The sequence below is a fragment of the Poecilia formosa genome, unplaced genomic scaffold (genome assembly GCF_000485575.1).
Source record: "Poecilia formosa unplaced genomic scaffold, Poecilia_formosa-5.1.2 Scaffold123, whole genome shotgun sequence".
Taxonomy (NCBI): Eukaryota; Metazoa; Chordata; class Actinopteri; order Cyprinodontiformes; family Poeciliidae; genus Poecilia; species Poecilia formosa.
Genome location: NW_006800062.1, coordinates 1 through 25540, shown reverse-complemented (window position 1 = coordinate 25540; position 25540 = coordinate 1). Strand labels below are relative to the sequence as shown.

General features: G+C 37.5%; 2 protein-coding genes across 2 annotated transcripts in view; one reads left to right on the top strand and one right to left on the bottom strand.

The window, feature by feature from the left end:
- The window catches only part of wdr25 (WD repeat domain 25), a 41412-nt gene extending 25223 nt beyond the window's left edge, over positions 1-16189 (top strand). The window contains exons 3-7 of the mRNA XM_007561070.2: positions 2057-2204; positions 10511-10641; positions 14461-14631; positions 14773-14913; positions 15647-16189. Coding sequence (XP_007561132.1) covers positions 2057-2204; positions 10511-10641; positions 14461-14631; positions 14773-14913; positions 15647-15868 — 813 coding nt within the window. The 3' untranslated portion in view covers positions 15869-16189. The remainder of the gene's footprint in view (positions 1-2056; positions 2205-10510; positions 10642-14460; positions 14632-14772; positions 14914-15646) is intronic.
- A 3040-nt stretch (positions 16190-19229) lies between these two features.
- Positions 19230-24851, bottom strand: LOC103144273 (brain-enriched guanylate kinase-associated protein; the record flags this gene model as incomplete). Its single annotated transcript, XM_007561170.2, has 2 exons — positions 19230-21812; positions 24739-24851. Coding segments are annotated over 2 exons (1646 nt in total), but the record flags the coding sequence as incomplete, so codon positions are not given.
- Positions 24852-25540: the final 689 nt, after the last annotated feature.

Here is a 25540-nt window from a genome sequence, read left to right as displayed (position 1 = left end):
GTGCTGAGGCATCTTCTGCTGTTTTGATTGAGCAAAGTAGGAGGGAAGACCGCTCCAAGATGGCCGCCGTATTTCCTGCGCCGGAGCAGCCAATGCGGGGTCTACTCTTATATTATGTCTATGAGAAAAACCATATGAGAAAAACAGCAACCATGGCGGACGACAATAAGGATTATGTTGATTGGACAACAACTTCAAAATCGTAAGCTGTTCTCCACTGTTAGCATCCATGTTTACTTCCGCAAACACTGAGCACGGTGTGACGTTATTGCGCCCTCTACTGCGCATGCGGGACATTTTCAGGTTGTTCGTAGTTCACATATAAGTCGCAGATTTGGAAATGTGAACGACCACGCCAAAAAATCTGATTTTACCAAAAAAAAAAAGAAAAAAAAAGAAAAAGGGAATTGGGTCACTTAGGGCTGCAGTGTGAAGGTAGCCTTATTTATGTGTGCTATCTTCATCATTCAAAGCGGCGAGGCTTTAGGTTTTACTGTCATAATTACAGAAGGCAGCTGCTTGCTTTTCTCTGCTGTTATCAGAGAAACCTTTCACAACAGGAATCCATTACACCTGATTTACAACCACACTCAAAAGAATTTAATGGGATTAATTAGGAAACTAATTAGGAAAGTGTTTCTTTTTTTAAACCCGAATAACAAACCTCAGGTATAAGGATTATGACACTTGACTTCTACATTTCTCTGAGTAAATTAATTTGGTTTGATAATTAGCAAAATTACATGTAGATCAGATTTCTGTAATGTTTGGAAAATGAAAAAAATACACACAACCCTTGGGCGATGCAGTCCAGATGCATGTGAATATGTCTGAATATCATCAAAATGTTTATTTTTGATGTAATTCAGTTAAAAAAAGACTAATAATGAACAGTTTCATTGCACACATTGATACATGTCATGATTAATTCTGCAAATTTAGAAAATTATAAATACAACATTCAGTTTATCAGAGATTGTGAATATAAAAAAAAAAAACATTTTTAAAATTAAACTGAAAAAGGAGGTTAATGTAGGATGCGTTGCAGGTTACATGTGTCAAACTCAAGGCCCAGGGGCCAAATCTGGCCGCCACAGCTTTTTATGTGGCCCTCTAATCTCCAGATGCCAAATGACATCAATCCAGATTTTTTGCACTAACTGGGAGTTTGTTGACCATTTTTTGCAGAAAATTAGCAAAAACATTCGGTTCAAGTGATGCTAAATTTCACCTGCAGGTGGCAGTATTTCTTACTTCTACTACAGTCTTACTTCAGATCAAATTAGTCCGTGATCAATATGGGAAGTAACAAAAATCACATTGAACGTTATACATAATTGCAAATATTGTAAAATACCTGGCCAATATTTATAGATTAGCTCCACAAAATGTGTCATTTTGCAAAAAAATAAAAAAACAATCCCATTAATGTAAAAAAAAAAGCACTTATTGAATGCAGAGGCAGCTATTTATTCATATTTCTGACTGTTTGTAAATGGGTTTCATCAGTACATTCAAGCACAACCGGCCCTTTAAGAATATTTGTGATTTTGATATATGGCCAGAAATGAAAACTTGGCACTCCTGCAACCACCAAGAGAAACCTCCCGTCAAAAATTTAAATTTACCTTTGGTATACCTTGATGTTAATAGCTGAGTTATGCATATTTATGATATAAAATGTTGGATTGAGGACTTGTTACCGGCTCATTTTTTTATTGAAGTTTGCAACAAAGCACAAATTAAATATCAAATGTGCTGTTTTAACTCTCCACTTCTCGTCTAACTGTGTTTGTTACAGTTCATTTAAAGTTAGGAGGAGATATCTCCCTTTGATGAGTTCTGCTTTGAAAATCAAATTAGCTAAAGAAATTGGAATTTTTATTTTATTCTATTTTTAAATAAGCGCATGCTATTTTTTTAAAGCTGGATGTTTTTTCTCAAGCACAGATAACGTGACGTTTCTCATAATCTTAACAGTAGAAAGGGGAAAAAAGGATTTTGCTGGAGGAGTGTGGGTTTATTTGTGACTTTGGCCCGTGTCCATGTCTGACAGGTGTGGGATGGAGCAGAAAGTGGACGACGCCTCAGGCTTTACACCTGCCACTCGGGAGCTGTGCGTGACGCCTGCTGGACCCCCTGTGGGCGACAGCTCCTCACCGGCTCATTTGACAACACGGCTGTGATCACTGATGTGGAGACAGGTGAGTCGCACCACTTCTCGCTTTAAATGAAACAATGGTTTTATTTTCGGGTCTTCATTAGGCTTTGATAAATGTCAACAGGTATATAGCGGAAGCTATTGCTAAGGTGTTAGCTTCCGTTCAAATTATAAAGACTGCAATCCTGGAGCAGTAATTTAACTTCGACGTTATAATTTATCTCAAAATGATATATAATTCCCTTAGATATTGTGTTCCTCTGTATTTCTTGTTATTAATAAAGTTTTTGGAATGTGAAGAGAGGAAACGGAACTGCTGTGTTGTAACTGGTCGTCAAAATAAGAGCATAAATATAAACGTCTACTCGAATAATTCTTAATGGTCGATAACCAAAATAATAAATAATATAATATTTCCTAAATACCAGATTAAGAATAAGAGAGAGTTTACTTTCTTCTAAAGTCGTATAATCCCAATTTGGAGATGCACAGATGATTTCATAAACACTTTGTAATTGCTAAAATGACAACACTTGACACACTCTAAAATTGATTATAGCTGCTTGTAATACTTTAAACACAGAATATACCTTCATATGCATTTGGTACCAACATTGGTGCCAATCATCACTAAAGAAAATAAATTAATGGTGCTCTTGGAATGGCTGCTTTGCAAATGAGAACCAATAGGATGTCATAGCATTGTGACCAAGTATTTCAGCTTTCCAGCGGCACTTCACAAACTACATTATGAGGAAAAAATTGAAATTACCATTTGAAAACTGCTTCTTTTTTTTTTTTTGCGTTATCAAACAGTGAGGATCATGCTGACCAAAACAAAACAGAAAACTACAAATGAGAAACTTAGAAACTAGAGACTGCAACTCTTAATGCAACAAACTTTACTACATCATAAAATAAGTCCACCATGCCACGACACTGTCAGATTTTAACATTTTGTGTTTTGTGATTTGAAACAATTAGCTTCAGCAAAAACAGCAAAAGAAACAAAAACATGTCAGTGAACCACTTTTTCACACCAATGCGTATATTTCTCCAGTTTGTATTGACTTAACAGAAATCCTGTTTCTTGGCTACTTTTATTAAACACTTTCCAACCGCACTGCTGGCGTTTTGGGACAACAAAGCACATTGGCAGCTGTACCTCTTGCAGTCCTTGTGTTTCTTCTCAACAGTTTGTCTTGTAATTTGCATGGGATGTGAATATCATTCTCTCAAGTTGCAGAACAGCTTCTCTCACTCTGTCTCTCAAGCCCTTGCTGAAAGAAAATCTTTGCAAATCATTTGAAGTTGGGGTATATTGTCAAATTGTAAAGGCTTTTTTAAGTGCAGTGAAAGAAATGTGGCGTACTTCTCTTAAAATGTAGCTCTGTTAAAGCTGCAGAACCGTACAACAAATCAATTGCCTCCAATTTGTGCCCTCGATTCGTTTTAAGTGCCGGTAAGTCTCTTTCGTTTAATCGTGTGGAGCCCAGCAGTGGCCACATTCACACAAAGGTCGGCACTTTCTGCATTAAGAACATGTGAGTACTCATGCATTTTACGCCTCCTTGCCCACAGTGATTTTATTTCTGTTTAATCTGTAAGAATAAAAGAATGAATGAGAACCGATGAAATGTTTTGTCCAGGAGAACATAGGAAAATCCATTCAGTTTTTACAGAAAACTGGATGATAATGTGCTACACAGAACAGAAACCACTAAGCTAAAAACAAATTACGAAGTGGATGCCACCAGTCGAACTTTGCATTCATTTCGCAATCTCATTGCTTTTGCCGCTTCTCCGTTCCGCTTCTCTTTCACGGTTACTTGCGCAACTTTACTTCGTTTCTCAGCAACAAAATGGAGCCCATCATTATTTATTGAAGATTTGAGATTTACAAAAACAAAGGAATCTAATGTTGCGTTTCGTTTTTTACGTTTGGAAGCTCATTCCTTTTCACATAACCGGAAAAGCCGGGGAATGGCGGCGCTTTTGACATTTCCCTGAGATTCAGAAAAATATAGTTTATTTATTTTAGCATAACTCCAGTTTTACTTGGCCTCTTAGCACAATTTAAAAACGGGTGTGTAGTTTATAATGTGCACTTTAAGCACAAGTTGAAAGTGAGACTGGGGGAGGCGGAGTCTTGCTGCTACGCCGTCACATATCAGACATGTTAAAAAGACGTTATAAGCCTATGGAACCCTGTAGTTTAACGTATCGATACTCACGGATGAAAAATCGATACCTTCCAAGGGCGGAAAATATCGATACATATTGTGGAATCGATATAATTATACAGCTCTAGTGACCACCAACTGTCAAGAGCAGCGTAACAGAACCGAATACACCCGGGGAAACAACTTCTTGACCAGATAAAATAAATTCAAAGAATAAACAAATGTTGACAAACTTCACATGCATAACATTGTCAAACCAAAACCCTGTATATATTTATCAAAAGGAATGACGGCTCTGTTTCAAGCTTCAGGATTATGTTTTATTTTCTGACCTGGAAAATGTTGACAAGCCCTACAGAGTTCTGTTCACTTGATGGTCCGGTTAATCCAGACATGTTTTTAGTGCTGACCTACCAAAACTTTCTCCACACTGTGTTTCAGACAGAATAAGAAAACAAAACTCGCTGATGCTGAGTGTCTCCAGGGGTAACGGCAAATTACTTCTGCTTTTCCACATGAAAACCAAAGTGCATTTTTAGTGGTCTACTGCTCCCTCCAAAAAATGTTTACAAACTATGCTTTTGGCCCATTTTTTAATGTGTTATACTTCTTAACATCTTTGTTCTGTCAGGAGTTCATGACCAGTTTCTTACCTAAAGTAGACATTACTCTCTCACCTGTTTTCATTTTCCTTTTCCAGCTTTTTGCAAGACAAAATGGTTTCATACGAGGCAAATGTATGAAACAGACCGTCAAAACACAGACTGCAAAACAAATTTCACTTTAGTTTTGTACAAGGGTGTCCAAAGTATGGCCCAGGGGCCATTTGTGGCCTTTGTACTGATTTTGTGCGGCCCTCAACTGCAATACAAAAATGAAACTAATTTCATTTTCTAATTTTATAGATGCAGATGGAGACTTTTAATTTGTAATCAGGATAAAAATTACCAACATAATTTTCTTACACATGAAAATGTAAAGTACAACACAAAGTATTCATGTTTTTACAACCAAGTTTTAACAAAAGGTAAAACCAGAGAAATGAAATAAAAACTAGAAGTCCTTTGGCAGTTATGTCACTAATAATATGGAAAACGTGTTGTTATAAGTGAAAATAATCTTCCAATGGAAATGCAATTTTAGGGAATTATTCACTTAAAACAAGCTACAATATCTTGCTGAAAATTTGTTTGTAACACAGTTATGTCTTATTTAAAGTGTACTCAGATATGTGCACTAGAAACCAAATTACTTGGTAAGATTTTGTGTTTTTGCAGTGCTTTAAGCAGCATTTTATAGTTCAGTTATCAGCAGCTGAGTTTATCCTCAAATATATATATTTTTGATTGCTTGAGTTCAACCAATAAAGATAAAAGTTGAATTTAGCGAAACAGACACACATCTTATTGTGTTAACTGGAAATAAATACATATATATGATGACAAAGAATCCGGCTTAATAAGATCAGCAACATGGTTTTGCTGTCTAAAAAAATAAATAGTTCACTTCTCTCCAAGTCCGTTGGATCAATCATAGGTCAAACTTTTACAAACTGCGATTTATTTTTCAAGCTTAAAGAGAATGACCCAAACTAAAAATAAAAAATAAAGCCACCATGATATCTGCATCTTTAGGGTCAGCACATGGCTGCACTTCCTCTTTCCGAGCGTCTGTCGATTCTGTCAATAAAGCCTACGGATAATAGCTTGGCCAGCCCATTAAACACGCAGGCAGCTCCAGGAAGGGAATCAATAATGGATACATCACCACGGGGGCAGCTGCCATGACCTTACACTGGGACGTCGCTAACCACAACCGTAAACAGACAAATGCTTATTTGATCGCCACTGTCAAAGCGGCTTCAAAGGAACAGCTAAAGAAATGCCACACACCCAAAAACCTCTCATGCATAATCCTATGAAAGCCTTTTTCTCTTATAACATTTTTTATTCCTCCCACTACTATTATTCATTCATATTAGAAATTAATTATAAGTCTATTGTTTCCAGGGGCGAGAATCCTGCAAGCGAGTGCTTCCTGGAAAGGGCAATAAGGCCGCGTTCCTATGGCAGCGCGAGATGAAGGGAATTCAATTTAGTTGCATATTAATGTGGGAGTTGGGAACGCAGCCCGGTTCCTTCATGGCTTCATCGCACTTTAATGTGAAAGGGCTGAAATTAAGTCGCTGACACTTTAAACTTGATTATAATCGAAAACAAGGAAAATGAGCAACATCCTTAAAATCCCTCCAAGTGTTTTAGATGCATTGTGTCTTTTTGAGTCTTTCCCTCCACAATTATTGGCATGTTTGCTAAAAACATTTAGAAAAGCTTTAAATTAAATTAAATGGTTGCTATGGAGACTGACCGTTGCTATGGTTCTCATATCAATTATTGCTTTGGATGGAGATATGGGCAAATTATGTTGTAGCCATTCTTGAAGAACATATCTAGGTTTAAAATATTAACAGGCCATTCACAATACGCAACAAATCAATTAATCATAAGATAAATTAAAACAAACTTAGTCATTTCCATCTGCATCATTTATCGTTTTTCTCTTTTCTCTCTTTTTCTACCGAAAACTGGATGACAAAAGTCTTCAGTCTGGTGTTTTGGTCTCAACTAACCCTTATTTTGAAGGGCAAATTTGTTTGCAGACTTCCTGATTCCTTTTATTTGTTGTTTCTGTTGTTTTGTTTATTTATTTTGGATATTTAAAAAGTTTTAGAATTTAAAGTTTATTGATCTTTGAGAATATGTTCTTGAATTATTATGCCATTACCATTGTATGGTAATGGCATACAATGTTGGTCTCAAAACAACAACATTATCATTTATTACAGTAACTACTGGGGCAATTTGTCGTCAAGAAAAATTAGTTTTTGTCACAGGCCTAAGGACTAAAGACCCAACAAGGTCTAGGGAAACTATCCATTCGTTTATCTTTAGTCGCACTGATTATTACAGCGTCTTCACAGCTCTGCCTAGAAAATCCTCCAGCTGCAGCTGATCCAGAATCCTGCTGCTGGTGTTCTCACTAAAACCAGGAAGACAAAGTGCATCACCCAGTTCTAAAGTCCTTACACTCAAAGAATAGATTTTAAAATAATTATGTTAGTTTATAAATCACTGAATTACTTAAAATTATTCCGCGTTTATTTGTTACGATGCAGTTAGTCAGTGCGGACGCAGCGCTGCTCACTGCCTCATTGCCGTCATATCCCATTCAACACAGCCGGCCTAATGTCATACTACAAAAGAAAAGTTCTGCAACTCACCTGAGAAACTTTAAAATATTCCTACAGACGTGAATTCCTCCAATCATAACGGTATTCCTGGTGGTGTTTACTTTTCACCTGTATCTTCCGCTTCGGCCTTACGCCACTTCTCCATTATTATTTTAGGGATGCATTCACATCAGCCCTGTTTAGTCTGCTTAATTGAACTCTAGTTTGTTTGTCTAGAAAGTCCGTTTGTTTGGGGAGGGGTGGATGCGCAATTGAACTGTAATGGGGACTGAAAAAGCAAACTCTGGTCCACCAAGTCTCAGTTCAGTTGAAGTAAACTCTGATGCGGTTTGAATGAAGTGTGAATGTAAGCGGACTGGAGACCACTTCAAAAGCGGGAAGCTGACTGCAGTTCTGGGCCTTCTGGTCATTATTTTACTCTTTGCTCTGCGGGTTAGCGGAGGTGTTGTCGGTAGCCATGGCAACAGGTCTGCATGTAGAGTAAAGTCGACACAGAGAGTGAGGAAAAGCAGGTTATAAAGGGTTTAAAGTTGTTTTTCTCCTGTTTATAGTTTATTTTCTGTTTGCTGTTGCACTCTGTAATTTTTAAACCTTTATTAAAGACAGAAACTAGACGAGTTGTCATCAACTGGGATGAAATATTTCATAAAGGATTGGAGCCATGGTTTGTTAAATTTTAACAATGTAATTTTAACAGCTGCAACTAAGTAAAATGGAATTATTGACCAATATAAAAGAGAAATTGGCTTAGTGCTTTCTTGCATCTTGACAGAAACTGAATTATTTGTAAATTTATATCCAGAGAAAATAACGTTTTACATATTTTACAAGCCAGATTTTATAGAAATTGGGTAAGAAGTAAGAACGATACAGCCATTTTTGTGACAGATTCCTGCTCATCCCACATTAGAACAATCTGGTTTTGCAGACATGACTCAATGACTCACCTGCAGGAGCGTCGCTAGCGTTAGCGGCTAACAGGCAATGTCCAAACCAGTAATGTGCATCAAGGGAGAAATCCTGATACCACTCCAAATTTGTTTACAATTTGTGAAAAAGGAAGTTGTGCTCTTCTTCAGTGGTTTTTGTGTCGTTTCCTTCTGTGATTCTTGGTGCAGAATCCCCTGTGGGGAGTGGAACAGCTTTTTCAATTAGTTTGGATCATTTGACAGATTGCAGTGTGAAAGCAAACTGCAGCAACTGAAAATGTAACAAATGTTGCAACTTTGGCCCCTTAATCGAACCGAGTCTACTGGATTACGTAATCCTTTGGTATGCTAACGTTACATGTCACACATCGAGCTCATGTCCAGGCAATAAACGGCCCCGTGGACCACAGTTTGAGAATGAGTTCTTCAGCGGTTTAATGTGACTGAGGGCCTTGCAGTCACTCCATAGGTCATAAAGCCCTGTCTGCTGAACATATAAACTATCCCAAATGGGTCGCCCCCGTTAGCTTATCCGACATCCTGAGACAGCTAATTAATTTAGCCTAATTAAAACATGAGGATGCCCCATTTATTACGAAATAAACGCTCCAAACATGAGTTTCAAATCTTTGTTAGGAATCTTTGCTGCGGGTAAGCCAATTAAGCATGACGTGTGGAGCTGATGAAAGAACCTGTTAAAACTTTGGTTCAGATCCGCTCAGTCCCATTTTGGACCAAACTAGTTCACAATGAACTGAGAGACACTTGGTAGGGAGAATTTCATAATAAAGTGTTTTTTTGTATGTGTGCTGAGGGCTTACAGTGGGTCTATGTCGCTTGTTCGATGAATTAATGAAGAGCCGCTGAGCCCTGAGCAACCTTTTGAGTTCATCCTCATACTCGGGCCTCATGTTTTCTCCGAAAACTCACTTTTGGTCCCACCCTGTCACAACTAATTATACTTAAGCTCCTCTGTGCTCTTGTTTTAATCTTATATATGACATTTCTAAGTCAACATAGAAAACAGCCTCTAGCCAAAACAGGGTTTTTCTTTTACATGGTTTTCTCTCTCAAAATTATCTTCTTCATCATCTTAGACACAGATAACACCAACATCGTTTGCCTTCACTGCAAAAACAGTGCAAAAACACAAAATATTATCAATCATATTTGTCTAGTTTCTAGTGCAAATATCAAATTACATTTGAAATTAGAGAAAATTAACTTAAAAGTAACTTTTCAGGAAGATATAGGAGTTTGTTTTAAGTCAGTAATTCCTTAGTATTGATGAAAAAATACTTGTTCCATTGGTAGATTATTTCACTTATAACAAGGCATTTTTCCCATACCATTAGTGAAATAATCTACCAATGGAACCGGCACTTTTTCATCAATATTAAGGAATTATTGTTTCTTTGTCTGGTGAATATTTTGGTTAAACATGTTTGTTTTTCATTCAGTGGGAGGAAAATCCAGAAATTTTACTCAAGAGAAGAAATACTTCATAGCAAAATTACTCAAGTAAAAGTAAAAAGTAATAAAAATACTTAAAAAAAACTTACTCAAGTAAATGTAATTGATTAAAAGTAACTAGTTAGTATCCAGCTCTGGTAAGCTCCACACTCTTGATCCCAATACAGATGCACTATTCAGTAATGTTCCAGAAAACCCACTTGATATCATTTTTAGAATTACATAACACATATTTTTTTTATTATGCCACTTACGGAAACACCAACCTGCACTTTTTCTGTCTAAATTCACAAGTTTTAAGCACCAATTAATAAAATAAGACATTGCCAAAGATCACCGTTTTTTTTAAATCTCATATCTCGACATTTAAATCCTACCATTTCCTAACTATAAGTATATGTCAGGGTCAAACTGCTTCCACTGATTAAATCTATTATGTTACCTATTAATTTGTACAATTTAATGATTTTCAGTTGTAAAAATGGGCTTTAAGTGGGAGTTTTATTGTTTGCAGGGCAGCCAACAGTGAAAGTGGACAACCAGTTTAAGGTGATGTGTGTGGTTCTTCACCCCGGCAGCCCAGACGTTTTCCTGTGTGGAGGTCACAGCTCGGTGGTGAAAGCCTGGGACTCCCGCTGCTGCAAGGTGAAACCTTCATCTCCCTTTGTCTTCGTCAGATTTAGAAAAAGTTTTCACAGCGCTTTAACTTTTCCATATTCTTATCACAAACTTACAAGCACAAACTTTTTTTTTTCATTTCAGAAGCTAGCATATTTGTTGTTGCCATCAACATTTCTTACTTTAGGAAAACAGTGTTAGATTTTCATGTAGATCAGTTTAATTTTGAAAAAAAAAGAAAAAAGAAACGTTTAATTTATTTTTAATGTGAAAATCATGCATCATTGCTGTTTGTGTTAATGTCATACGTGGTATTAATATAAATCTCCCTAAAGTGGATTGAAATTTGTGAGCATAATGTAAAAAAATCAGAGATGGGCAGAGTATCCAAACATTGTACTCAAATAAGAGTAGAACTACTTCAACTTATTTTTATTCAAGTAAAAGTAAAAAAGTGTTTGGTGAAAAGTGTACTGATTAACTGATCAAATTAAGGTCATTTAGTATTTAAAAAATACATAATCAGACAAACCAAGATATAAAGTTAAGTGGGCATTTTGGTATTTTAAGGATGAAAATGGCAATAATGTATATAAGTCACAAAAATAACAAAATCAGGTAAAATAAATTTCTCCGAATCAGTTTTTTTCAATAAAAAAACTCATGAAACTTTAACAAAAACTGCAGGTGTGAGTCTGTGTCTGGTGAATTTCTGGTTAAAACATTTTTATTTTTCATCCAGTGAGTAGAAAATCCAGAAATTTTACTCCAGTAAGAGTAAAGATACTTTATAATAAAATTATTCAAGTAAAAGTAAAAAGTACAGCGTAGAAAAAAATACTCCTAAAAGCAAATGTTTTCAAAAAGTTACTCAAGTAAATGTAAGTTATAAATGTACGACATGTCATCACCCTCAGCATCGGATTCAGCCGATTAGTCATTTTTTAACAAATCGGCATCGGTCTGAAAAATAAAACTGGGCTAATATGAGCAACCGATATTTATTTCTAGTTGGGCTTTTCCATATGTGCTGAAACGATAGTGAAGTAAATATAATATCGGTAAATATAAGTTACTGACCATAACAGAAATATTAATATCGGATATTAGCCCAGATTTTCGTATTGGTGCGTTCCCAGTTGAAGTAGAGCTACTCTGTGTATAACTAACAGTTTTAATTCTCATAAATTGTTCCTGTGAAGCTGCAACCTGGCGTTTCTATTAAATCTAATGGGTTGCTTTATATGATAATCCTGCTCACTTCCTCTGCATCTATGTGTTTGCATGTAATTTCTTCCCTGAGCGACCCGACTCGGCTCCTAGCAGGGATTTTAGGTTTAACGCAGCGGAAATGCTGCTGCCAGCAGGAGTCAATATGAGCTGCAAACAGAGCGTAGCGCAGTCCTCTCTGAAAACAGGCTGGTAAAGCTGCATAGCCGGGTGTGTGGCTCGCTTTCAGGCTTCAGCTGCTGTTCTGTGGAGTAAAACTACCCCGACGGATCAGATCCAGTCCGCCCAGAGGCCCAGCCAGTCAACCTGTAGTCTGAAGGCGGATGGACTCCGGAGGCCCTCCTGTGTTACGTCAAGGCTCTCTGACAGGAGCAAAAGAGGAGACTGGCGCAGGTGGAGTGAGAGCGGCCGCCTCCGACTGAGATCAGATCTGTTAAACCAGAATAATTAAGTATTCTTCCACAGTAAGAAAAAGGCCCCCCTGCTGTTTGTAGCTGTTTCACATAATTTATTATATGTATGAGTATTACTTAGCTTTTCTTTTAACTGATTTGGGTCGAATTTGTGGACCTACTATGCAAAATTCACAGTTTGGATGTTTTTGTACTGCTATTTGGGTTTCTGCTGCTTCTTAAAAACATCCCAACTCTTTTAAATTTTTTCAAACACATTTTTTGGCAATAAGTTCATGTTTTTTGAGTGTTTGGAAAATGAGCCGTTTCAAAAAGTCGCTGCGCCGTTACCTAGCAACCCCAGTGGAATTCCGCCCGTTTCCTAGCAACCCAGGCTGAGTTTCAGCACTTTTGGTCGGCTGGTTTTACCGCTGTATTCAAATTGAAATTCACATTCAAGAATAATTTATTAATTCCAAAGGGAAGTTAAATGTTGTAGCTCATTAATTCAGATTCTTCTAAGAGTTATTGAAGGTTGTGATGACTTCTGGCTGGAAAAATCTTTTGTAGCGGTCTATATTATAGCGAATCTGAAGAAGCCTCTCACTGAAGATACTCTGTTTTCTCAAGACAGTCTCACGAAGAGGATGGTCAACGTACAATAGCTGCTGGAAAATACAAAAAGTGTTTTGTTGTTAACTTTCCATCCAGAAACCACTTACTGAATTCTTATTGGTTGTGCAGGAGGCTCCACTTCTGTTTTTCGAAGATGTACGATTGTATAACCGTGCATCTATTTGACACAAACATGCCTGAACTTCCACTCAGAAGAACTGATTTCCCTTTCAAATTAGTTCTAAATATGTGTTATGCCATGCAGAAAAGTTTAAGTCACTCCAAAGTGTTTTGTTTGTGATTTTTGTCCCGGTTTCCATCACGCCTCAGCTGTCGGACAGATGGCCTCAGATTTGACGCCATCTTTGTGTGATCAACACTTTGTGCTCCGACTGAGGAAGTGTGAGGTCAACTTTGGACAACGATCCAAAGTTGATCCCTGGTTTGCAAACAGGGATCAAACTTTGCAAACAAGTCGTACTTGCCTGCATTTTCTGATCCTCCTAACTTGATATTTAATGTTTAACATGCTGCTGACCTGCAGAGTGGGAGATGAAGTGTTTCTCTGACTAATATTTGAGGAAAAACTCTGAAATAATATCCATTTCTGCTCTCAGCTCCTTTGGGAAAGTCACAAAGGAGTCACAAAGACCCAATCCTTTTTGAGGCCCTAAGCAGATTTCTATTTGGGGTCCCCTTTACCAACATGCTAACATCAAATGCCTTGTAATTCCTAAGCTAATCTATCTATACGTAACTACTATCATTAGCATCATTTGTGAAAAAGCAACCAGTGTTATTACAGCTATTGATTTCAACCTTACAGGAGTTATAAACTAAAAAATTATGAATTTAGAAGAGATTAGCCATTATTTGTGCAACAGCTATAAAAACATAATACAGAAATTGTTTTGTCATGTGTAATAGCATTTAGTTTGTACTGTTCAATATTATTTTAAGTATACATCTCTTTTATTATGCTAGCTTGGTGCTCTTGAGGGCCCCCTGGTGGTGTGGAGGCGCTAAGCAGCTGCTTAACTTGACCAATTAAATACAGTTATCACTTTTTAGTTTTACCACAACTGTTTTTCTCTTTTTTTGTACTCAAGGGTATCATCAGTTTCATGTATAAGAAACTGTAAATCATAAAATCAGATTTATTTGCAAAAGCAGATCATTGTTGCATCTTAACAGAACTTTAGGTTTGATATTTAGTAGATTTTAAGGAATGTTTATGTTACTCTGCAAAAATAGAAAATCTTACAAAAAATTGTTAATCTAGTCCAAATATCTTAGAACACTTGAAATAAAACAAAACTATCTTTCCACTGACAAATTGTTTCACTTATAACAAGACATTTTGCCCATATTATTTAAACTTTAAATTCTAATGAACATTTAGAACATTTACCACTGGAACTGAAAGACATTTTAAATAAAGTAACTTGTTACATTTACTATAGTTTTAACCAACATTTACTATAGTTTTAACCAAAAATTCACAGACCTGCAGTTTTTGTTAAAGTTTTATAAGTGTTTAATTGAAATAAACCTACACTTTTAGTTACAGTCATGGTTTTAATATTTGTGCGTGTGTTTTCACCTGAAGGTGGTAAAAACCTACAAAGCGGCCGTCCAGCAGACCCTGGACATCCTGTTTCTTCGCGGTGGGACGGATTTCATAACGAGCTCTGACTGCGTCAGCCGGGACTCGGCCGACCGGACGCTGATCGCCTGGGATTACCGCAGCACAGCCAAGATCTCCAACCAGATCTACCACGTAAGCAGATTTAAAAATAAAATGAAATTTGGCTCCATCTGGCAGAATCTTACTGAATCTTAACAAATTGTTTGGAATGAAGGATCGATGGATTTCAGTTGTTTGTTTTTGGTGTTGAAGGAACTCTTTTTTTCCCAACAGGAGCGATACACGTGTCCGAGCTTGGGTCTCCACCCTGTGGAGGATTCGTTTGTGGCCCAAACCAACGGGAACTACGTGGCGCTGTTCTCCTCACAGATGCCCTTCAAGATGAACAAGAGGCGACGATTCGATGGACATAAGGTCAGGAAATACCGCAGGTTGGATTCAGCAGGACAAATTCCTGCAAACGGTGACAAGTCAGCACAAAGAAATGCATGACTGTGAACAGAAAGGACAGTTATATAAGGTTAGCAACATTCTGAAAAGTGTGGCATGCTTTTATGTCAATCCTCTTTTACTGTGATTTCACTAAATAAAATGCAGGGCCATATTAGGAAAAAATTAAATTATCAGAATAAGTTGTAATATTTTGAAAATAATCATAGTATTTCAAGAACAAAGCCATAATACTATGAGAATAAGTGATATTGTGACTTTATTCTTGAAATATCGTCTTTATTCTTGTAATTTTATGACTTTTTTCTTGTACTTGTACTTTTAATTTTATTTTTATAATTTTTATTTTAGTGTGGCCCTAATACTCCGTCCTACAAAAACAATACTTGCTAAACATTTCATATTTTTCATTGCTGAAACACAAAAGTTTAAAACAAGCAGTAACCCTGAAATATCATAGGTAGATTGGATCTATTTTGCCTTTTAAATTGTAAATATTTCCATCTTCAAACCACAGAAAAGAAGCTCAGATTTTAAAGCCAATTTAATCTGCCTCAGCTTTGTGGTATAAATAAACTGAGAACTAAGAAAACAAACTAAAAACTCAAGAAATATAAAGAAAAATAGATTTTTTTCTAACTTGCTGATTTTAAAACCAGGTTTGAATGGAGGTTTTACAACATGAATGTGGTTGTAGGTGGAAGGTTATGCTGTCCGCTGCGGCTTTTCCCTGGATGGAGCCATCTTGGCCTCGGGGAGCTCGACCGGTTCGGCCCACTTCTACGACTACCAAAGCACTCGTGCTTTGCACGCCATCCAGGTGCACAGCCAGCCATGCATGTGCGTTTCGCTGCATCCTGTGCTTCCTGCGACGGCGGCCACTTGTGACTGGGCAGGTGAAATCAAGATCTGGCACTGAACTGGAAAAAGATGCTCAGATTCACTCTAAAATGTGTGCAAAGACAAAAATACGACGGCATATTGGGGAAGATAGAAGGAGGAGTACATTTACGTCAAAAAACACAGAAATTTTAAGATTAATCTAAGAAATTTTCTGGAGAAAACAAGGACATTTCTGAGCTCCAACAGTTGAAAATTTGAGAGAAATATCAGATTAATATCAGAATTTTTTCAGAATGAAACTTGGAAATTTCTGAGTTTGGAAAGATGAAAATTTGCTAGAAAAATCTCAGATGTATTAGATTAAGTTTTACATTAATCAAATATATTTTCCAGAAAACAAAAACAAAAAACAAGGACCTTTCTGAGCTCCAAAAGTCTAAAATTTATGAGAAAAAAAACCTCAGAGATTTTGAAATAAATCTAAGAAATTATTTTGAAAACAATTAGGACATTTCTAAGTTTAAAAAGTTTAAAATCTGCTAAAAACATTGATAAAAAACAAGGATATTTCTGAGGTCCAAAAGTTTAAAAATAATTTGGCTTTATTTAGACGTATTTGACTTTTGGAATTCAAATATGTCCAAGTTTTTCTAGAAACGTTTTGAGAATCATCTGAAATTTTCAGTTTTTTGGCATGAATTTACTCCTCTTTTTATCTTTTTGTGCCCATGATGGCCCTAATTCACCATCACAGAACAACCTGCAGAAAGATTGTTGGAGTATTTAAGTCTACTGTGGATTTCTACCTCCTAAAATAATTTGTATGTTGTAAAATGGTCTAACTTAACCCCATGCATTTCCCCTGTTTTTTGTAAAATAAAAGATAAAGAGAAATGTTTTACTCATCAAATTAATTATTTTTATCTCACATTCTGTTTTCACACAATAAACTACATTTAGTGATTTTTTTGGGGGGGGAAATGAACTTTGTCTTGTAATGGAAATCTACATTAAAGGACAAACCATGTGAAATAATTACCTTTTTCCAAACACTCATCTTTATTAAGTAAATAAACATACAGAAAAAATATATAACCATGCGTCAGACAAACAGACATGTTGGCGTTTAGACGACGGGCCTGCAGGTCCCAGAACCGGGCTGGAGGTCGGACAGAACAGAACCGCTTCAGTCCTATCATTCAGGGTGAAAATACTCAGTAAATATAACATCAACTAAAACTAGATAAAAATAGTCATATAGGTGTAACAGTTATTATATATATGTAATATCAGCTTTTGTACATTGTGTCAACAACAAAAATATCATCCCCTCTGTGCAGTCATTCATATTTTCCACCATCTTGTTATTTATATATCACTCTAGTTTGGAAGGATTTCTGTGTTTCATAGTCGTACAAAATCTTTAAAACATCTCTGATAGTTTGAATGAGTTCTCAGATCTCTGTGAATTAAGGAGGTAGAGGCATCCAAAATAAAATCTGTCCATCACAAATCAAGGGCGAAGTTAGTGGCAACGCGTCCGTCGGCGTTGCTTACATCAGTGGAGGAAGAAAACTGATGCTGCACCCTGGTCACTTTGCAAACTTTAATATGAAACTGAACAGCAAAAGAATCCAGCTCTTCTTTTTAAATAAACCATATTATATTTATTTTCTTCGTATTTGTTTTACTTTTTTTGCACCTACCAACAGGACAACATGCCTATCTGTTTATGTTTATACTGCATCTGTCTTTTTTTTTTTTTCTCACAGTTTTTAGCCTAACTGGGCATGCTGGTTTAAAGCAACACAGTGACTCTACGGTTGAAGACTCAACCAGTTCTTTTTCAGTTCATCTTTTTACTGTTTGATGGGGAAAATCTGGGCGAAACTATCAGTACAGGAATCGGCCGAAACATTAATGTAGTTGCACTTTTACTTTGGCTTACAGGTGGGCAACAGTGTTGGATGTTATACCAGCACAGAAGAAATATTTCAGATAAACATGTCTTCTGTTTGAAGCAGGTTTGATCCTTGAAAAATCTGCCTTGTGTTCTTGCAGACAGGAAGAAGAAATGCAGGAAAGATGTTGTTAACATCCAGAGACAGAAGCTCAGATATACAGTATATACACAGCATATTGGAGTCTGTACAGGAAACTGTTCTGCTTGTCTAGTGAAAGAGGTTAAGGCAAAATGTCCTGGTTTAACTACTGTGCCGTACAGCCACCAAATTCAACATTTAATTTTGATATAAAAATATGAAAAACTCCAGCCGTATAAAATCAGACTCCTGCAGCTTATATTTATATTCCTACTGTGCTGTTATTTGTTTTGTTTGCAGATAACCGCAAAAATTAATGCACGCTGCATTACGGAACCATTTTATTCTCACTTTCTGGCTTCAAATCAGACTAAACTTTCCCTATTTTAGGTCTTAGCAGAATATCAAAAATCATTTATTGTTTCCTAAGTTCCAGAACTGATGTACTGCTAATGAAAAAGTTAGGTGCGCTAACTCTAAAGTGCTAATGAATGCTAAAGGTATTATCAGATGCTAATGCTAACGTGCTAAACTCAATGTATGTTATTAGTTATAACGTGTTACAACATTTTCCACTTTAGAATTTCAATTAAATCAATGTAGGGGAAGCTAAATGTGCTAAATGCCTTCAAAGTTAGCAAAAACGCTACAGAGATAAATAAAAAATTAGCTCTGCTCTTAGCAGATTAACAGAAGCGTGCTTACCATTGTTCCAGGAAATGTAAGTAACCTTCTAAATTTGAAGAAAAATCTAAGAAAAAGAGTTTTATTAATTTAGAAATCACTGGTAATTCTACAAGTTCCACAAACGCTAAAGCTGCCAACAAGGTATCTATCAGAAGGTAATGTTAAAGTGCTAAACTCAATCGGGTGTTCATAGCACATCATGTGTTGCAACAAATTAGCACTTTATAAATTCAATTAAATCCATGTAGGTAAAAGCTAAGTGAGTTAAATCTCTTCAGAGTTAGCAAACCTGCTAAAGAGCTGAACAAAAAATATTAGCTCTGCTGTTAGCAAATTAACAGAAGTGTGCTTTACGCACATCCTGGGAAACGTGAGTAAACTTCTAAATTTGAAGAAAAATTTATTGTTTTATAAATCACTGGTATTTCTGACACAAAACAGGAACGCTTTAGCCTGATTTAATGACTTAATGTCACATTGTCAAATTTCTTGTTTCCACTGCACTTTAGTTATTTCTAATGAATCTATAAATTGTTTCACTAGTGCATTTTTAACTTTATTTTTATCCTATCATAAGACAATTAATTATCTCAGTATTCAAGTTTTAAATGTAGCTTGAAGGAGGATAAATGTTTTTTTATGTATAAAAATTAAATGCCAAATAAAGCAGACTTTAAAAAAAATACTTTTTTTCTGATAATGTGCCTGTGCAAACTAATTTGGCTTTTCTTTTTGTTTAATGAAACATGCATTATTTGCATATGACAAAATAAAGATTTTTAACAGCTTACAGTCAGCACAGTGTACAACACACCATAGATCTCTTGCTAACATGAGTAAATAAGACACTCTGTAACACATGTTGTCCATTATCATCATAAAAAACATAAACTATGAAACATTAATAAATGAATGGATTGATTCTCACCCTTTAAAACAGCCTCCTCTGTTGGAAAACAACCACTGACCAATCAGATCACTGTCTCTGACACATTATGCTCACAAACGACTCTGCGTGCGTGTTGTTTGTGAGCATAATGTTCCTCAGGTAAGAAAATACTTTCTTTTTACATCAATTTTGTGTCATTTTTCATTACAAAACATCTGCTGATATCTGCAGATCACTTTCTTCTGTTTGTCCTTTTCTTCATGTCTGAGCCAAATGAAGGAGGGAGGAGAGTGTCTGAAGCTGCTGTATGCCTGTTTACGAGTATTTTAACTTCTATAAGTGCAGCTTAAAAACTCAGACCTCAAGTAGCATGACAGACGGTGTCGTTTTGAAAGCGTTACTACTGCAGTGTGAGTAGCCTCTCCCCAGCAAACATTAATTATGTGGAGAAAAGTGAGGCTTGCACACTTATAGCATGCAGACACATGCCTCTTCACATCAAGGAAGCAGAAGTTACAATTTCTCTCTGATTTGTGCCGGTTTTAGTGTTGAACGAGAGTTTTTGATGATATTGTTGGTGATATATGGTGTTTAGCTCCTCACTGTGCTAGCAGCATACTGGTGGCCATTCCTGGAAAATAAATTATGAATAAAACTTTCTTTACAGCTGGTATATCTGGTTGCTACAGTGTATCAAGATGCACAATAGAAAACATGTTACAGACTGCATGAAGCATGCCTTGGCTAAGATACAAAAAGGACCACAGCTTAACACCTTATCGCACGAATTTGTTTGCTTTAGGGGAGACATACAGTGCAGAACAGTATGGACTCATCGTCATGCATAAACTGAAGCCTCTCTTGCGCACTCAGTTCAAGAGTGTACCGTAGAGCTGTGCCTTGGTCAAGCTGTCCTTCCTTGTCAATCCTGTGCTCCCAAATTTTTGGTACCTTGGAGAAGTTTTCTTTGGGAGCGCGGGGCCTATGCTGAGAGCGGAACTGGAACTCGGGCGAGGACGGATTGTTGGCCTCGGCACCGGGTAGTGCTGAAGACTCGAGGCCTCCAGTGAGCTGTGGTGTAAGGACTCGGCCGAACTGTCCACGCTCAGGTTTACATAGTCCTTCTTTGCACTGTTCGCAGTTGTTGCGGCCCCACTGCTTTCCTTGTCTTTAGAGCTTCCTGAGAGGAACAGACTTCCCTCAGAGTCTTGACTGTCATTCTTGGCTCGGTACAGCACAGAGGTTTTCTCTGACTTGCGATGCTCCTTGGGTTTCGGATTGTGGCTGGGTGAAAGGGAGCCCATAGAAAAACACTGGTCAAGCACGTGGCTGTGGAAGACGTCATCTCCTTCTTGGAAGCTGCTGTAGAGAGACTCTTTGAGTTTACTGGAAGGGCCCATTGCAAACTGTCTCTCAGAGAAGCTGTACGGTGAGATCCGCCCTGCAATGTTGCGATAAGACGAGAAAGTGTGGATGTCCTCCACGCTAAGCTGTTTCCAGCGGACACTCAAGTCATCCTCAGGTACGTCATTTCGGCTATCCAAAGCTCCACCTTGAGCCTGGCCCAGTCCAGTTGTAGACCCCATGCTGTGGGATGAGGCGAGGCGAGGGGAGCTCGAGTGGTATGGTTCACTGAAGCACGAAGCTGTCCTTGTGTACGACGGTGACGTATCCTTCTGGGGACTCCTAGAGGTCACCATATGTTGAATGCTGTGCGACTTGGAGAACCCGGGAACTTCTTTGTCATATGAAGACAAGCTCTTGTGCTCATAGTCCCCACTGCCACCATCTCGCCAATCTATGTAGAGACCCTGGTGGGACGAGGATAAGGCGCTGCTGGCAGTGCGCCCACAGCCACCGCTAACTGCTCCCTTCTCATCCGATGCGAGGCTGAAGCTGGAGTACGAACTCGAGGCAGGGAAGCTGCCAGTCCCAAACTCGTCGTGGTGGTGGAAAGACGCTGGGGGGTCATGGTGGGAGAAGCTGCCGGACTGGAAAGGATCGTCATCTGGGTTACTCTCTAAGGAGGTCTGGGCGTGCAGCTGAAGCAGGGCAGTACCATGGAGGTCAACGCTTTGCCTGCGCTCTGTGTCTTGCCATCGCTCAGGACAATACAAGGCCGTGTCGCTACAGTACAGGTCCGATGTCTTGTACGAAATGCGGCGGTTCAGGTGATCGTTGCTTCCTGTTCCTATTAGAAAGTCTCCATCCTGATCATGGGAGGTTGTGGCACATGTTACAGGGGAATCTCTTCCAGGTTCAGGCTTTTCCAGGACCTTGGCAATTACGGCTGTTGGCACTTCTTCAGGGTAGTTAGGGTGACACATTGCTATGGTGGCTCCTCTACCCCGGCTATGTTTCTCCATGTAGGAGCTGATGCGTTCCTGGAAGTCCAGCGGCAGCTAAGGAAGAGAAGCCAAAGAAATTTGGGTTTAAAATTTAGATTCACATCAGTGTTTTGATATAGTTGTAACTCCTGAGATTTGTCTTCTTTTCCACAAACTTGTACATAGCTTCACTTTTTTCTTGTACTTGTTTTATTAGCTGCGTTTGTCAAAAAAAACCACAATTTTGCAATTGTGGTGTTTCCATTAAAGCTGCTGTAAGTTTTATAAAGAATGTTTTTTTTTTTTTTACATATTTGTTAAAACTGTCACCATGTTGTGACAGTTTGACTCAGATAATCTGTGAAAAGATCGATCTCCACCATCTACATGTGCTGTTATTGCCACTTAAAGAAATACACCATTCCCGACCAAAACCAACCAATCAGAACCAGGAGGAGGGTCTTGGTGCTGTCACTCACCCTCATGTACATGCTGCTAAATGTGCTATGGTGGAGAAACAACTTGCTCTTATAGGAAAACAGTTTATCTCCTGTCATCGGTGGCTGCGCTAACTAGCTTGAGCATTCACAACAGGCTCTGCTGATGGGGAAAAGTGGGCAGCACCATACAAGATTGTGATTGACATCGCTAAGACTAGGCTCTGATTGCTCATTTCTGGGCAGCACTGGGAGTACTGGGAGAAGGTAGAGGAACTTGAATTTTTCACAGATTATTTGTCTCGTACCAAACTGTCACAATATAGTGACAGTTTCAACAAATATGTAAAAAAATATAAGGAACACAATCAAAACTGGAACTGCGAGCAGTTATTTCGGGTTCCTCGCCCAACCAGGAGGTCCCTCCCGTTACCCCGCCCCACCCTGCACACCTTTCCAATCAAAACGAGTTTGTTCATGCAATGAGATTTTTTTTAAAACCACCGTACAACTTCTTGCCGTCTTCCACTTGACTATTTTCGAAATTGCCGTGTTTTCATTAAGCAAATTTATTTTTGTAACTCCAATTTGTGCAATTTGTGTTAATGGAAACACATCTAGCTATGTTTCAATTAAAAAGTAGTTCTGCCTAACAGGCCAAGTCTTTTTAAATTGTTTCTTCAGACTTTCTTTTTCTCTCTGTGCTTATTAGAAAAAAACTGCTGGTTCTTTGTAGCCAATAAATTGATCAGAAACTTTTGCTGCCACACCAGCCTCTTTCTTCTTCCCCTCTTTTTTATCCTTTCATCTTTTCTCTGTAGCTTCGTTGCCTTCTCAGCCGAGACGCCCTCACTCCCCCTCCCTTTGTATTTTCTCAATGTCTCTTTCTTCTATCTGCCATCAAAAAAACCTCAGATATCGGTTCCTCAGGGACCAAGTCATATTTAAATTAAACTGGTGGTCTAAGTCTCCAGCTGGGCTTTAAAAAAACTGTCTTTTTTGGCTTTGTTAAGAAATAGATGCTGGTTCTTGCATGAAATAAGCTGCATTTTTAAAGTTGGAGCTATTTTTAGTAGCTATTGACTCTCCCACAGGGAACAGAGATGGAAAGTAGGTGAGGCTTTGAACGAGCAGCGTATGATAATGTGGAGTTTGCTCTGCAAGCGAGCCAACTCAGCATTGTGTCCTATCTAAATCACATCTTAATTAACAATCACAGTGTGACTCCAACCGGAGTGGGACAGGAAACCATAAACTGATTGATCCATTTTGTTATTTTTAAGGAAAACTGATTAGTCATTAGTTCCACTCAAAATCTGGATCTTTCCATGTCAATAACCAGAGATCAGACACTGAGGTAAAAAGTAGGTAATTGGATTAAAGATCTGGAAAGTTTGATGTTTACAAATCTTCTACATCTAATCTGACAGAGATTGAGAGATTTTTGTAAAGAAAAGTGGGCAAATATTTCAGTCTATAGATGAGACAAACGCCAAAAGTTGCAGCTATAACTGCAGAAAAACATGGATCCAACAAGTTTTGATCCAGGGAGGCTGAAGACAAACGCCTGACACACTTTGTCAGATTTATAGTTTTGAAAACAGTTTTCAATTTCTCTTCCACTTCACTTTTATGTACTAATTTGTGTTGGTTAAGTCTGGTGCAATAAACAATAAATCAATTAATCGCACAATCAATTAAAACAAGCTCAATAATTTCCATTTGCATGATGCATCGCTTTTCTCTCTTTTTACCAAAAACTGGATTATAAAACTCAAGTCTGGAGTTTTGGTCTCACCTAGCTCTTTCCATGAAGGACAATTTTATTTACAGAGACTTCATAATTGATTTCATTTGCTGTTTCTGTTGTTTTATTTTGGATGTATTCCATTAAAATACTCCTTAAAGTACATTTTTTCAAAAACGTTACAGTTAATGTAACTACCTAACAAAACTAACCTACAAGTAACTTCCAGGAGCTTGTTTTTAGAAAAATAATTCCTTAATTTGAACAAAAACAGATTATTTCACTTTTAACATGAAATAAGTGAAATAATCTCGATTTAAAACCAGCCACAAATCTTTTTGAACAGTTACTTATAAATTAGCTTTGTCTCATTTTAACTGTACTAAGATGTTTGCATGAGAAACTAGAGATTGAAATTCCTTTTTAATGTATTTTATGTTGTATAAACAGTCAAATGATGTTGCATGCAGAGCCAGACAGTTTTCAACCTTCCTCTTTGCTTCTGTTTTAATGTCCTGTGCATCAGCTGCTGTCTGTAAACAGCCCTTTATTTGCTGATTCATTATGCAGACACCTCTTCAGACAGCAGACCTCCATCAGTCTGACTGAAGAGGCCAAGAGCGCCGTTGCTCCGTCTCTTTGTGAAATCCACTCATCAAGGTTTCAATTTGGCTCAGCAGCTCTCTCTCTCTATCACAGAAACAACTCCAGACTGATTCGTGCACCAATTAGAAGCTGCTAATCGACATGGAGGACATTTTGTATGTTTTAGAAGTTTTTCAGTCCTGCTGCCTTGCTTTGATGCACATTTGCTCACCTCAGATGACTTGTGAGCTCTGTAGTGAGACTTGGAGCACTGCAGCAGCTGGGCGGCCAGGTTGCAGTCTTTCCTGTACAGGTCCTGTAAGAGACAAAAGATCACTGAAAATACTGAGTCTCAGGAAGTTCTCCAACACTTTCTGACGGAAGCACATTGGCTTAGATGGCCACGGTAACAAGCGTTGAATGATTAGAAATCTACAAAATAACTTCTTCTTCATCAGTGCAAATCAGACGTTTATATACCTCCATCATATTTTCTTCTGCAAAAAACTTATGAAGATGTTTTGTTCAATAATAAGATAAATATTACCATATTTTCGTCTGATTTCTATAGGAAAGGGATTTGTAAATCTTGCAGAGTTCTGACTTTAAAATTCTGATGAAAAAAAGTCAGAAATTTGAGATTAAAGTCAGAATTCAGACTTTTCTTCAAAATGTTATTTTTTTCTAAATCTGCTTTTCTTACTAGTATTTTCAGCAACAAAAACATAAATACATAACATTAAATAATACAAACTAAATGTTAAACACTGAAAACCAAAGTTTGTATTGAATTTAACGTTGTTACATAAATGATGGTTCGTCTCTTGCTGTTGCTGCCTCAGTTGGGGAAATATAAAACATCAAACTTGTTTACTGCTGTTGTTTCTCAGCTGCTGTCATTTTCAAACTGTTAAACTAATGTGGCACTTTACTCTGCATTTCAAAATACAAATAATTATTTTTAGTTTGTTGCTCTTTTAAAACCAACAGCCATAATAACTCTGGTACAAAGTACACTGCAAAAATACTAAATC